Consider the following 14838-nt stretch of genomic DNA (forward strand, 5'->3'; position numbering starts at 1 on the left):
TCACTACTCAGGTCAAAGAGGTCGCTTCTGAGTGTGAGTCTATGCACTGTGTCATCCATAGAGAAATGCTGGCTAGCTGAAAAATGTCACCTGAACTTAACAATGCTTTGCAGGATGTGATTAAAATTATAAACCACATTAAAGTACACGTCCTTAACTCGTGTCTGTTCATGCAGCTCTATGAGGAGATGGACACAAAGTACACATCTTCTCTTATACATAGAAGTCGGTGGCTTTCTAAAGGCAGATCACCAGCCAGAGTTTTTGAATTATAAGAACCATTTCAGAGATTTCTTTTAGAAAAACAGTCACCACTGACAGCACATTTCAGTGACACAGAATGGATCACGAAACTTGCTTACTTGTGTGACATATTCAACCTGCTTAACCAACTCAATCTGTCACTTCAGGGGAGAACAACTGTTTTCAAGTCAGCAGACAAAGTGGCTGCATTCAAAGCCAAACTGGAACTATGGAGGTGATGAACAAATGTCGGAATTTTTGACACATTTCAAACATTAGCAGAAATTTTGAAAGAGACTGAGCCAGGGCCTTCTTTCTTCCAACTGGTGCATGATCGCCTATCTCAGCTTTGAGTTTAAGTTTAAGCATCACTTCCCAACCACAAAAGACCCCAAACTGGGGAAGAATGAATCTGTGACCCATTTGTGAATAAGCCAGGCGAATTGACTTTGTCCATGCTAGAAGAGGATCGACTGCTTGAGATCGCAAATGACAGTGGCCTTAAAAGTATGTTTGAGACAACTTCAAATCTCCATATGTTCTGAATTAAAGTCAAGGCAGAGTATCCTGAGATTGACACGAAAGCACTGAGAAGCCTGCTTCCATTTCCAACATCCTATCTTTGTGAAGCAGGGTTTTCTGCAGTGACAACAACCAAAACGAAATTACAAAGTGGACTGAACATAAGCAAGACACTTCAGATGTCACTGTCGCCCATCACCCCCAGATGAAACTGTCTAGTTGCAGGAAAACAAGCTCAGGGCTCCCATTGATTCTGCATTATGGTGAGTTGTATAATTATTTTGTTATATATTACAATGTAATAATAATAGAAATAAAGTGTACAATAAATGTAATGTACTTGAATCATCCCAAAACCATCCCCTCCCCACTCCCAGTCCATGGAAAAATTGTCTTCCACAAAACTGGTCCCTGGTGCCAAAAAGATTGAGGACCGTTGCTTTGTAGTAGGGCTCTCAGTGGTAAACTGCTTCAGTTTGTGTTTATCTACAAATATTTTCTTTTCTATTCATTCTTTTTTTTTAATTTTAAATTCATTCTTTTTTACTTTTGCAAGTTACACAAATCATTTCCTGTTGTCAGCTTATTTAAGTAGGAAAAAGCAAATTCGATTTCTTTTTTCTTGGAGACAAGTGACTGACTAAGCCTGCAGTTAATGACATGCCCCTGAGGAATGGTTTACAATAAATAATAGCTCAGGGGAACTAAAACTCCCAAGTAGAATTTAGAAAACAATGCTAGTTTTCTATCCTTATTATTGAATGATAGTTCTGCTGGGAATGCATTTCTCAATTAACAATTATTTTCTCTCAGCACCTTAAAACTGTTTTTCCACTGCCTTATGGCTTCCAATGATGTTGAGAAAAATCTGCTATCAGCTTAACTACTGTTTCTTTATGAATAAATGTTCTAGCTTTTCTGGCTGCTTCCAAGGTCTTTATTTCTTTGCCTTTGGAGTTCTGTAGTTTCACTACTACGTGTCTATATGTGAATATCTTTTTATTTATCCTGCTTGGGATAGATTGTGCTTCCTGAATCTGTGGATTCGAATTTTTGTATCAGTTCTAGGACATTTGCCGTCATTGTCATTGTCTTTGTAACCACCATCTTTCCTTGCGGTCTCCCTTTCCTCTTTCTTCCTCGCCAGTCAGACATATATTGACCTTCGTATTCTAGCCTCCACAGGATTCTGGATAAATCTTTTAAATGCCTGAATTTTCTCTTTACCTGTGACTAATCCACAATGCATTTATATTTTTCAACTTAAACATTTTTTTCATTTACAAAAGTTGCACATTTTTCAGGCTGTTTCTTTGTTCCTAATAATTTCTTGTTGTATATTACTTCTTTGTGATTTCTCCAGTGTAGCTACCCTATGAATTGCATTTAGTAGTTCCAACACCTGTAATCCTTGGAAGGATGCATCTGGTGATTCTTGCTTTGGCTGCCTCTGACTTATAGGGGCCTGTTTCTAGTGTATTTGGCCACCTTTGTTTGTGAGGCAATGGCACTTACATTCTGTGGGAATCCCACAGGCCTGACCTGGGAAAGCTTTCCCTCAAGAGGCTCACTTCTGTTTCTGTATGGAGTTGAGGGTGCCCCCACCCAGGGTCCTGTTCGGAGCTAAGAACCTCACTCAGTTTGTCCTCCTTGATACTGTCCTAAGGATCAAATTTCCCACAACTATGCCTCTACAGGAATGTGGCCTTTGGGGACCCTACTGCTCACGGCTGCAGCAGGTCCACATCAGAGCCATGTGACTCAGGTTCCCACTGCACCAGCTCTGCCCAGAACTCTGTCCTGCTTCCCCTTCCAGGCTTTGCCTTCTGGCTGCTCTGGCCCCTGCTCCTCACCCTTGGAATGCAGTTCCATTATTTTGGTTTTGGGGACATAATTTCTGAAAACCTCTCCTACCTTTGAGAAACCAGCAATGCTTCAAAGTGTGTATCTCATCTGGACTAACTGCTGTGGAACAGGAAGGTCCCTTGGAGCTTCTAGACATCCATGATACTGCCACAATTTTTTTCTAGCCCAAACACAGTATAATATCATTTTACCTGTTGTTTTTAATCTTATTTTGAGCCCACTCTTCCCAATTATTAAAGTCTTTTCAAATAGAGATTCTATCGTGGATTATATTAGTGTTCTCTGTGCAAAGTGTGCAGTTATCCAAATTTTTGATTAGATGAATAAGACAAAATCTACCCCAGTACATTACTAGTGGGTCAAGGCAAGATCTTTCATATTCATTCATTCATTCTTTCTTTTATATAAGAAATATTTATTAAGTATTAAATCTCCTAGGTGCTATACACACACTGTGCCAGGTACAGGCAGATCTTGGAGATAGTGTGGGTTCAGTTCCAGATGACTTCAATAAAGCGAGTTTCTTTATAGAGCGAGTCATAATCTTTTTGCTGGTAGAGGGCCTTGCCTTCAATTTATAAAAAAAAGCAACATCTGTGAAGCGCTGTAAAGTAACGCAGGATAAAACAAGGTGTGCCTGTGCTTGGAATCCCCATCCTCAAGGAGCTTGCAGCCTATAGTCAAATTATTTCTCCAAGCCAGCTAACAGGAAGGACTGTGAGCACTAACAGGCTTCTTGACTAGAGGCAAGTGGACTAGAAGTCAGAACACCTGGCTCTCCCATCATTCTGTCCATGCTTTTGCATGGTAATGAATGTTAAAAGTCACACCTTCCTGAAGCTTCTCCCCCTCCACGATTCGATGTGATGTTTAGTTTACAAATGAGTCCCAGGAAAAACATATGGGAGTCCAGTCTATGAAATTAACCCCGACTCTGGTTTCTGGCAGTGTAGATGGTGAGTGTCCCACCATAGAACTGGCCTCCCTCCTTGCCTGTTGTCTAGGTTTACAGGCTGTTCTACACCCTGCTACCAAGGTCCACAGCCTGCCCTGCCCTGGGGGTCATGGCCATCCTGGATGTAGCTCCCAGCCAGGGGCTCTGGAGCAGCCTCACTGAGCTAGTGATAGAATAAGCCTTTATTTCCCCAGGCATCAAATGGACACCTGACGAGAATGGAGTGATTGCCTTCGACTGCCGAAACCGTGGCTGGTAAGAGCTCCCAGTGAAAGGCCTCTAGTGCTGGCATCTCTCTTATCGCCTCTGGGTTTTGCCTACGTCTCCTCCAGTCCCTGCCCCCACCTCCATCCAAGGGCCTCAGACGTGTAGAACCTTACCCCAACACACGTGTGGAAAGAAGCTGCGTTCTTCCCTTCTCCCCAGAGCTGCACTTGCTCCAGGGCTAATCACATTTGTCTTTCTCACCCTGAAGCTCCTTCCAGGACACTGAGCTGCCTCCAGATCAACCCTCTGCCAGGCTCTCCTCTCCTTTCACACCCCTCCTCCGACAGATCTGTAATGGAATCTGAGGGTGGAATCCAGTTCTCTCCCTCCCTGCTGCCCACCCCTCTGGGACCCTGGCCAGAGGTCAAGATTCCCACCAGAACTTGACCTTTTTCCCACCAGACAGCCAATTAGATGGGCACATGCCTAACTGTTGCCCCCGAAACGGCTTCAGAACTATGCTGAGTTGTTATGGGACAGGATGCAACCTGGCTTCGATGGGGCACTGACCTAGACTTTGGATACAGAATTCGAACAGAAATGACTGGAGACTTGGTTGGGTGGTTGCTCTGGCTTTCATTTTCCCATTGTTGGTCTGTCCCTTTCTATCTGCTAAAGGTACATACAAGCTGCTACTTCTCCCAAGGACATAGTGATTTTGGTAGACACAAGTGGCAGCATGAAGGGGCTGCGGATGACTATCGCCAGACACACTATCTCCACCATCTTGGACACACTGGGAGAGAACGACTTTGTTAATATCATTGCGGTACAAGTGCTTTCCTATTCTAGACTAGCTCTCCCTTGATCTAGAGGAAACTTTCTTCTGCCTGCATGGGTTGGCCTATCCTTACAATCACATGATGCTTCGTATTGTAGAATGATTCTCTCCTCTGAAGCTGGGGCTCCTAACCTAGGGTCAGACGAAGGATGGACTTCGAGAGTCCGTAGAATTTCTGAAATTATGTGTATAATGTGTATGTCCATTTTTCTGAGTCCATAGAGTTCATCAGTTTTTCAGATGAGTCTGGGATCTAGTAAAGATTAAGAAGCACTGGCCCTGAGTAAACACCTGATTTATCCCATCCACGTGCTCTTGACTGGCACCCATCACTGAACAGCTTCTCTGTTCTGCTGCAAGATGAGTGACCCCTGGGCTCCTGCTTACAACAACCCCAGTTCTCCCACTTCCTTCATCCCACCCAAATCCAGACACATTGGGAGAAAGGAAAAAGTAGGTGGGAAGTGCCTAGATGGGCCAACAGATCCTAGTCCTGCTTTCACAGCAGTTTTCCTGAGGCTAACTCTGCCTGCCCCCAGAAAGGTAATGACAGAGAGGGATAAAGTGAGAAGAAAGGGGGCATGTTAGGAGAATGCTTTCCATTGCAATGGAAGAGTGGGCCAGCGCAGCCCTCCACAGAGGCAGAGTCAATAGCCGTCTAGGGGTACCAGTTTAAAGGCTACATGACCCAAAAATTTCCTTCACCAGACGGTCACATTGCTGAAAACACTTAACTTTAGTGGAATTTACTTATCTAGTAAAGTAATATCAAGGCAAAATGGTCTAACTTCAAAATGGTCATCCTGGGGGTGTGAGACTGGCCCCCCTTATCCCTGAGCTGCTCCCCTGAGGCCTATGTCACTTACCCACCTGCATCACTCCTGAACCCCATGCTCCCCATTTTCACCACCCCTCCATCCCTATTCCTGACCTATAGCAGTAAAAGAAAGCTACATGAACAGGTCATACCACTCCACGAGAGTTGAGTGTGCTCCCGCTCCTCCCTGGAAGCCTTCTGGTCCCTCACACCCAACTCTTCCTCCCTACTCCTCATTCCAGTTCTATAGCTGTTTAGGGAGTAGCAACGAGGGGAAGCATGCATCTCCAACATTCCCCCAAAACACCCCAACATTCTTTCTAGGACTTGCATATAGTCTTGCCATGATGTCATTGCCAGCTCCCCTTCTTCTCCTCTCTTATTTAAGCAGAAGTAGATTAAGGGCACCTTGAAGATTTGAATTTTAACTATGGGGAGGTTAAGAAAAAGGAGCAGCAGTTATTCATTTTTCTTTCTACTCCTATCCCCTGTTGATAGCTAAAGGATTCTCTTCATAAATGCAGGGCAAAGAGAAAAAAGCACAGTTTCTAATCCCTGGACCTAGACACTGGGGAGCGGTCTGAGCCTCGATGGCTCTGAGATTCCTGTGGACAGCACTCTGTCTGGTCTTGGTGGCAGAGACCAGGGGAATGCTCTCAGTAACTTGCAGTTCTCTACGTGTGCCCTAGGAGATGGACTGACTCAGCTGGAAATGACCCAAGACCAGGATTTGAGAAAGAATTTTTAGAGTTATGACCCTGATTTTTTCTCCTACCTCTCTACTCAGAAAAACTGCCAAAAGCATAGGGTACCCCAAGATAACATACACAGGTGTTTAGGTGACCCCAGCCCTGACCACCATTGGGTTTCCTGAGCTTCGTGGCTGGGCCCTGACTTTCCAAACTGACCATGTCTGTTCTCTTCTCCCCTCTGCCCTCTACAATTGCAGTACAATGACTACATTCATTACATCGAACCTTGTTTTAAAGGGATCCTTGTTCAGGCGGATCGAGACAACCGTGAGGTGAGTGCCCCTATCAGGTGAGTGCCTGATGCTTCCGAGCCCGTTCTGGTTTGAATAGTGGGAGTCATCTGTGTAGCTAGCTGATGGCCCCTTTTATATATTCCCATGGCACTTGCAAAGGACAAAGCAGGTCTGCAGGTAGCCACGCAAACACACCCAGGACATTGCACCCATGCCTGCCTACCACAGCAATCTGAGCAGAGAGATCTCCCATCTGAAGGAAAGTTTACTTCTTCAGGACTGTTTTTTTTTTTTTACTCTGTGGATTATCCAGGACTCCATTTCCCTGTGGCCTCCACTGTGGGCCTTTCCATTATGTCAGTTTTCATGAAGCTGCCCCAAAAGGAGGAGAAATTCCAACCTATTGTGTTAAGTCCTTTTCAAAAGCCAAGATGGAGAGGATGTGGCAACTGTTTTTTTCAAGGGAAAGTGTGCATGTCACAGATCCTTTTCTCTGTGACTGGGGAATTCTGGTTTGGCTTCCTCTTGAATCCCAGCCTTGAGTTGGAGCCCCCAGAGGCCTCACTGCCAGGGTAAGAGCTGGGATGCTGGGGACCTGGGAACCTGGGAATTGGCCTGGACTGGCCTCCTTGCTCTGGTTGGACTCACACTGCATTTCCTTCCAATAGTGGGGATAGATCTGCACCCAGCTTCTCACACTCTCTCAGTTTATCTTGGGAGCATTTGAGAAACATCTGTGGTAGGGGTTTAGCCGTGAAATTAGCTGGGTCATGGAGAGATGGTCCCATGATCATGTCCTTCTGGGCAAATAGCTCTTTCCAGCCTCTGAAATTAAGACCAAAGATGAAGGTTCCCTGGTCCACTTGATCCACTGACCCATGTCTGGTTTCTTAACCACAACAGCATTTCAAACAGCTGGTGGATGAGCTGATGGTTAAAGGTGTGGGGGTTGTGGACCAAGCCCTGAGAGAAGCCTTTCAGATCCTGAACCAGGTACTGCACCTGAGGAAGCCCAGGGGGAGTGGAGGAGTGGAGGAGTGGAGGAGTGGGAGCAGGCTGGAGGTGCGGGGAGGGCAGTTCATAGCCTGTACTCATGGAACCACCCTTCCCCTACACAGTTCCAAGAGGCCAGGCAAGGAAGCCTCTGCAACCAGGCCATCATGCTGATCACTGACGGGGCTGTGGAGGACTATGAGCCAGTGTTTGAGAAATATAACTGGCCGGACCGCAAGGTTACTCTCCAGGTGGCAATGGAGGGGTGAGGGATGGGGGCCAAGGTGAGCGTCCTCCTACTGCCATGATGGCATGGCCCAGAAAAGCCAGGCCTGCCCTGAGCTCACATGGTCTGCCCATTAGCCCATTAGTAAACTCAGATGTCCCAGATTGGTTTTCCAAAATTATGATGACCATTGGCATAGAGGACTGGAGTGAGAGGGCTTGGGGTAAGAGACCAGAATACAGTGGCGAGACGTAAAAACGGCTGGATTGTGACCTCCACCCTCTACCAGCCCCACATTCACCATGGCCTAGGAAAGCCCTGTACTGCCGTGGCCCCAGGTCCTTCCTGATCCAAAGGCATGAGAGTGGAGACTCCAAAGTCAGCAAAGTGCTTCACTGACCTTGAAGACGAGCATAAGTTATGTTAACACTACTCACGGCCAGGAGTTACAGCCCTAAGTCCATCTGTGTCTTGTGGATTAGGTCCGCGTTTTCACTTACCTTATTGGGAGAGAAGTCACTTTTGCTGACCGCATGAGGTGGATCGCGTGCAACAACAAAGGTAGGTGACGAGGGCAGAGCACCTTACAGCCTGTACCTGAGCATAGGTGGAACAGCATTACCCCATCACTGGAGGTGCTTAGCTATGTATGGCTCTTACTTAGGCCTTGCAGAGGGGTGGTGCTGTATCAAGATGACAGTATCTACCCCTCCTTCTCATTTGGGAAAAGCAAGACAAAATACAGATTGCTCTATAAAGCTTTGAATAAATGCTTGATTATCCCTGCAGGGACTCTAAGTCATAAAGTCACCTGAAATGCAACTTAGAAGTCATCTAAGTGTTCAGTATTTGCAGAAGAGAGAACTGTCTCTTCAAATAAAGCCTTATAGAAACCACAATATTGACATAGTGAGGCAGGTATGGGGCTGACATTATTTTTGTGTGCGTGTGGTTTATAATCTAATTTTACTCATATTCTTATAATTTATAGATCATTCAAAGTTGAAAAAAATCTGCTTTTAATATTCCAAAATAAAGCAATGGTAATTAATAAGACATTATTAGCAGGAGATAAAATTTCAGCCCCGAGTATTTTTCAGGAAGCTCCATTTAAGAGTTCTTATCCAATGGGTTTTGGGGCTGACGTTATAATGTAAGTTCTCTCTTGTGTCCAGATTCCATTCTTCTTGCTGCAAATTAAGCCCATTTACTCTGACTCTACTCTCAAAGAAAAAGCAGAGGGTCACCATTTTCTTTAGAATGTTTGTATGCAAACAGTCCTCATCTAACTCTGACCAGAACCAAGACTTGCATCTCGGGGTGCCAACTGGGTTTGTTTCACTCCAAATTTATTGAATACCTACTGTGCACCTGACAAAGTTTTCAAGTTGTGGTCAAGATGGACTTGGTCTTGCTCCTGCTGCCATCCAGCCAGGGAGACGAACAAACGAACCCATCAATAACAATGTAATCTGAGGATGGGGAGGCACACACTGTACAGGATGCTGGGGGAGTGATGGGAGGAGAGGCACTTCTCTCATCTGGAGGTGGCAGGGGACGTTTCCTAAAGGAAAAGCTGTCTAAGCCGAGACATACGGAACTGGTAGGAGTCAGTCAAACATACAGAACGGGGAAGGGAATCACAGAGGGAATCATATGTTCTAAAGATCTGTCCGATTCCCTCCAGACAGAGGGAATCACATGTTCTAAAGATCTGAGATAAGAGGCATGCTGGGAACTGAACGCTCTTTCACTTTACTGAAGTGTGGAGAGGTGTTTTGTGGGAGGTCATGAGCAATGAGATCAGAGAGGTAAACATGTGCTAAATCATCACTATGGCTACAGCAAAGAGGCTATGGCACCCCTCTCCATAACTGAGGAAGGGAATCAGTCAGAGGAAGGAGGAGGTGGGGGTTGTGGCTGCTGTCTTAGATTGGGCTCCCTGAAAACAGACACTGGAACAGAGTCATACGCAGGAGGGAGACATCCCTGTAAGGAAGTGAGAAGGGCAGTGTTGCGAGAGAGAGAAGCTGACCCACAAGGCCCTTGCAATTAAGGCCCTGCTGTTTTCATGGCAGTTCTAGGGCTGGGAGGACCCCTCAGAGTTCTGCCAAGTTGAAGCAGGGCCTGGGCCTTTGAATCCCCATTAGCTGGCCTCCAGCTGTCCCCTGGGAGAGGGACAACTTTGAAGAAAGCAGTTCCCGATAGCCCAGGGCAGCTCCCAGTGAGGGGCCCAGCTGTGAGCTGTCAGTAGCTGGGGAGAGTGTGAGCCACACAGAGGGGTTTCACATGGAGCACCCAGCCTTCCACAACCACATGGCCCTTCCCTCCTCCAGGCTACTACACACAGATCTCCACGCTAGCAGATGCCCAGGAGAATGTAATGGAGTATCTGCACGTGCTCAGTCGACCCATGGTCATCAACCATGACCACGACATCACCTGGACAGAAGCCTACATGGACAGCAAGGTGGGGACCTGACTCCACTCAGAGTTAGGGACCCCAGGGAATAAGAGCTTACTGCTTGGGTGAGAATTGTGAGCAGATCGCCTTGGGAAACATTGCAGAGGCAGTGAACACTCTCTCCCACTGCAGACCTATTACCTGTGTCCTGCCCCAGAGGCCCAGAACCCTGTGAGCAGAACTGCCCAGGGCTGCCCTCCATGGACAGAGGCCCTCTGCTCCAAACTTGTTCCTCCCTCCTTCCCATTGTCTTCACCTCCTTCATTTTCCTCTCTTCTACCTGTTGTAGAAAAAAAGAAGTCCAACCATTAATTCAAAATACTATAACTTTATCAAGTATATCCCCCTTCCCAGCCCCTGAACTTTTAAAGAGACTGCCTGTATGCAGTAGTGACTTACATGAAGGAGGAGATATCAAAAGTAGAATGTCGGATGAGATGTTTGGGGGAACAGGGACATTCCTGGCACCTCTTGAATCGCATCACAGACACAGATGCCTGCTTTAATGGTAACATATCAGACTGAGATTGGGAGACACCTGGAAATAGTGGCTTAAATAAAAGTGTATTTCTCCCTCATGTAAATGAAGTATAGAGGGGGGGTAGCCCAGAGCTAAGGAGCTCCCTGTTCGCCCGAGACCCAGACCCCTTCCTGCTGTCCCCTTGGCCATCCCTGCAGACCTTCTGGTCCAAGTGGCTAGTGAAACTTTAGTCAACTGAAACCACTCTCTTCCAGAAAATCTTACTTCTAAACTCTAACCTGAAAAATCAGTTGAGGAAGGGGAGGAGACTTGACTAAAAAGTTCTTCGTTCTCTGAGACAGTCTACTGTAGACGTCCATGGCTAGGCAAGCTCCTTTAATTGATCCTGAGGAAGGTCAGCTTTATCAGATACACCTGCACACACCACTTTTCGGGGGCCAACTTCATGGCAGAGTAGGGGCACATGTGGAGCCCCTTCTGAGGGAGTTGGGGGAGCCAGCACAGTGAGACGGGGAGTCAGGTAGGAGGGCTGGGAATGCCATGGCTCTGGTGTTCTGAGTAGGGAAGAGGTTGTGGGCCCATCTCGTGTGAGGGGTGACCCGAGGTCGGCTACAACTATACCATGGCCTGCTCTCCCACTGTGGCCCTCACACATTCATTTGTGTTTGCAAATAACTCTTAATTGGCCTGGGCTGTAGTTTGTGCCATCCTTGGGTCCATAGCAGAGATCTTTGGAAGAGTTCTTGCTGTGCTAAACCTCTTTGTTCCTGGGCATGCCCAGGATGGGCCTTTTCCATAGGTTTGCACACATCCAAGGCAAGAGGGCTTAGTGAACATGCTTAGGAGCTGGGCTGTGGACTCTGGGATCCTGAGACTCACCCTGGTTTATGATTTCCCTTGCTAAGTGACGTCAGCCTGGTCTTCCTCCCTGGCCCACCTCTCTCTCCAGCGTTTCTGCCAGCTATCCCTTTGCAGAGAATGGAAACCTCATTTGGGATTTCTTTCTCCCATTGGAAAGTTGACATCAGTGACTCTGGGTCCTTCACACTGTGGACTCTGAGCCTTCTGTCCTTTGTTCTTTCCTCCCTGACAGCTCTTCACCTCGCAGGCACAGAGCTTTATGCTCCTCACCACCGTGGCCATGCCAGTCTTCAGCAAGAAGAATGAAACGGTGAGCAGCAGCCTCCTGAGAAGCTGCAGCAGGGATTAGAGCTTGAAGCCATCACTGGCATCTTTAGACCAGCGGTTCTTGGCTTGGCTGGGCATCAGAGCCACCTTGGGAGGGTTGTAAATGCAGATATGCAGATTCGAGGCCCTACGCCCAACTAGGTACACCAGAATCTCTTGGTTGAGAGGGAGTTGGGTTGGTTCAGGCCTCCCAAAACTTCCCAGTGATTCTGCTCAGCCAGCTTGGGGTTGTCCCACTGCACTGCACTTGGGACCACTGCTTTGGGGTTATAGGACCAAAAGAGTCACCTGCCAGCCCTCCAGCAAAACCACGCTTAACCTACCCATTTGGGCCAACTCAAACTTGTTTATTAAGTCCTCTGGTGAAGGAATTTCTAGAGCCTTTTATCCTCTATCCAGTCAGGAAATGCTTCCTGATGGGCACCGTGTGTTTTGGAGCGCTCATAGATTTGGGTCCCTGGAATCACAGTCCTTCAGCTTCTGCTATGAAGATTAATATTTCATTCAACTTTGTATTTCACTTAAATAGTACAACTTAAATATTAATATTGGACATTAATTTTCCCAGCAGCTGAGATTACTCCTGGGGCCTCTCTAATAGGTTCTAAATTTTATACCACAGAGCTCACCCTAAAATCTAACTACAGGGGAAGGACCACGTAAGGCCTGGGTGGCTTCCTCTTCCAGGCTTGGGGAAGGCCAAGGTCCAGTCTGGCCCTGCGTTCAGGGAATGCAGGTCTCACCCTAGTCCTATGTTTTCTCTTCCAGAGGTCCCATGGCATTCTCCTGGGGGTGGTGGGCTCTGATGTGGCCCTGAGAGAGCTGATGAAGCTGGCACCTCGGTACAAGGTGAGCCTGTGTCAGGTCCCTGAATAGGGGTAACCGGCTCCCCAGGAGCCCTCCCACCTGACTCAGAAACCTCTCTGCAGGCAGTGCAGCCAAGCCCAGAGCTGGGATAGGGTCCTGTCATACTGCCCCCCGAAAAGTGCAGGCAATGAACATGGGAACGGTGGCTTGGATTCCTGGGACCCTTTGTCACCACCAGCTCTGACTTCCTCTGTGGCCTTTAGCAAGTTCCTCCCCTATCTGGTGCCTCAGGTTTTCACTCTGCTCCTCCACGCCACATAATCCTGTTTTGAAATGAGTGAGATTATATCACCAAAGCACCTAGAGTACGTGGTGGGAAAGAAGACACAAGTAATGATATACATTATTATGGCTGCCATGAACAGTAGATTTTGGAAGAATTTAAAAATTAGTGGCTGGAAGCACAGCACTGGCTCAGTTATATTTCAATCTGAAAAACTCACTGCTATGTGCTGCCATCTTTTACCACCCTGCAGCCCTACACCCCTTCCCAACTGCAGTTCTCCAACACAAATAACAACCTGTCTTTGTAGCTTGGAGTGCATGGATATGCCTTTTTGAACACCAACAATGGCTACATCCTGTCACACCCTGACCTCCGACCCCTGGTAGGTACAGATCTTATTGGTCTTGGGATCTCAGTTCTATGAGATTTGGGGTAATTCGTAAAAACAGTTAAAATAATGAACACAAACTGGGCTCCATTTAAGAACTCAATGGCTAATATGAGAAAAAATTAAATCATAGTCCCTGTTTTCAAACTGTTTATAATCTAGCAGGAGAGACAAGGCAAAAATACATGAAATAATCAATGAACAGTCCAGAGAGCATGTGATGAAGTGCACGGTTTCCCTGCACAGGACACAGCCACTTACGTTCCCGTCACTGCCTCAGTAGCTCCACACTCCACGCTGGAGTCTGACAGTGGTATCAGCAGATCTCCTAAAGGGGTGTGAATGTTGAGTTAACAATAAAAATGTCAGAGGAGCTGTCTTGTGAGAGGTGAGACATTTTCACATGCATTCAACTGAACAACAGATGGCCAAGGGAGAAAATTCCATCATTTTATCTAAAAGTTCTGCCTCCAGGGCTAAGGGCTCCCTACTGCCCTACCTCTGGTCCTGGCACTTGGCCACTCTCCACAGCAATAATGGCCACACTTCTCAGTGTTATTGTTGCCCCGGGTGTCAGGGAAAGGGGCGTTAAAGTCTAACTAGAGGAATCTAACTCTTTCCACTCTGCCAGTCTTAATACTGAACTGAGGTGGCAGCTAAGGACAATAACTAGCAGAGCCCCTTTCCAGAAACTTACTAAGGGGCTCATCTACCCCAGGTGCCATTTGGACCCATCATTCTAAGCCACATTCCATTCCATGTGGTTCAAATAGATACTGAGTATCCATAAGGCAACTGATTGAGCTATTTAAGGCAAACTATAGAGGTTCAGAGTAAAGAAAAATAGGACGACCTGGAAACCACTCTGTCTTCCCAATTCAGACTCTGCTGGGAAAGCATCTGAACCCATAACTGGTCACTGACCTACACCAGCGGGTTCTATAGGGGGAGCCCCCGTGCCAACAAATGACTCACTAGGGAACTAATAAATGTTGATCCTGGAGCTGACTTGTAGAATGAATGGGCATTGGTCAGAAATCTATCTATCACCACCTATGTGATCTAGATAAATATAAAACTTCAACTAACCAGTTCATATTATAGATCTACTGTTTGTCTAACATTACAATACTCTGAGAATACTATAAGCAGAAGTTTATAGTCTATTTAAGGAAAAACACTATACACGGATAATCTTATACAAATGAAACAATTAGAGAATAATACCATGTAGAACATTATTACATAACAAAAGATATGGTAAAGCCAACTTAATGAAACTGCTAAGGAAAACACTATCGATTTATGATAGGTATCAAGGAGAATGATGTTGAGTTTTAAAAATAAAAATAATAGAAGATATGCCTAGTAACAAATTGAAAGAAGGTCAAGAGCCACACTTTTAGCCTGAAGTCTTTCTACTACAGTGCCCAAAATATGACTAATTAACAAAGTGGAATTATGGTTCTAATGTGAGAAGCTAAAGATGAACTTTCAGGTATCATTAGGCACTAGGAAATGGTGCTGAATAAAGAATGTTGCACCTTACTCAAAAGCAGCAGACCAAGT

At 46.3% G+C, this 14838-nt stretch overlaps 1 protein-coding gene across 1 annotated transcript in view; it reads left to right on the forward strand.

Annotated features, from left to right (window-relative positions):
• Window positions 1-14838, forward strand: part of CACNA2D4 (calcium voltage-gated channel auxiliary subunit alpha2delta 4) — a 130294-nt gene that overhangs the window by 32830 nt on the left and 82626 nt on the right. The window contains exons 7-16 of the mRNA XM_011367884.2: window positions 3781-3841; window positions 4472-4622; window positions 6401-6475; window positions 7340-7429; window positions 7555-7668; window positions 8138-8216; window positions 9992-10125; window positions 11694-11771; window positions 12557-12637; window positions 13189-13263. Coding sequence (XP_011366186.1) covers window positions 3781-3841; window positions 4472-4622; window positions 6401-6475; window positions 7340-7429; window positions 7555-7668; window positions 8138-8216; window positions 9992-10125; window positions 11694-11771; window positions 12557-12637; window positions 13189-13263 — 938 coding nt within the window. The remainder of the gene's footprint in view (window positions 1-3780; window positions 3842-4471; window positions 4623-6400; window positions 6476-7339; window positions 7430-7554; window positions 7669-8137; window positions 8217-9991; window positions 10126-11693; window positions 11772-12556; window positions 12638-13188; window positions 13264-14838) is intronic.

The sequence above is a fragment of the Pteropus vampyrus genome, unplaced genomic scaffold (assembly GCF_000151845.1).
Source record: "Pteropus vampyrus isolate Shadow unplaced genomic scaffold, Pvam_2.0 Scaffold137, whole genome shotgun sequence".
NCBI lineage: Eukaryota > Metazoa > Chordata > Mammalia > Chiroptera > Pteropodidae > Pteropus > Pteropus vampyrus.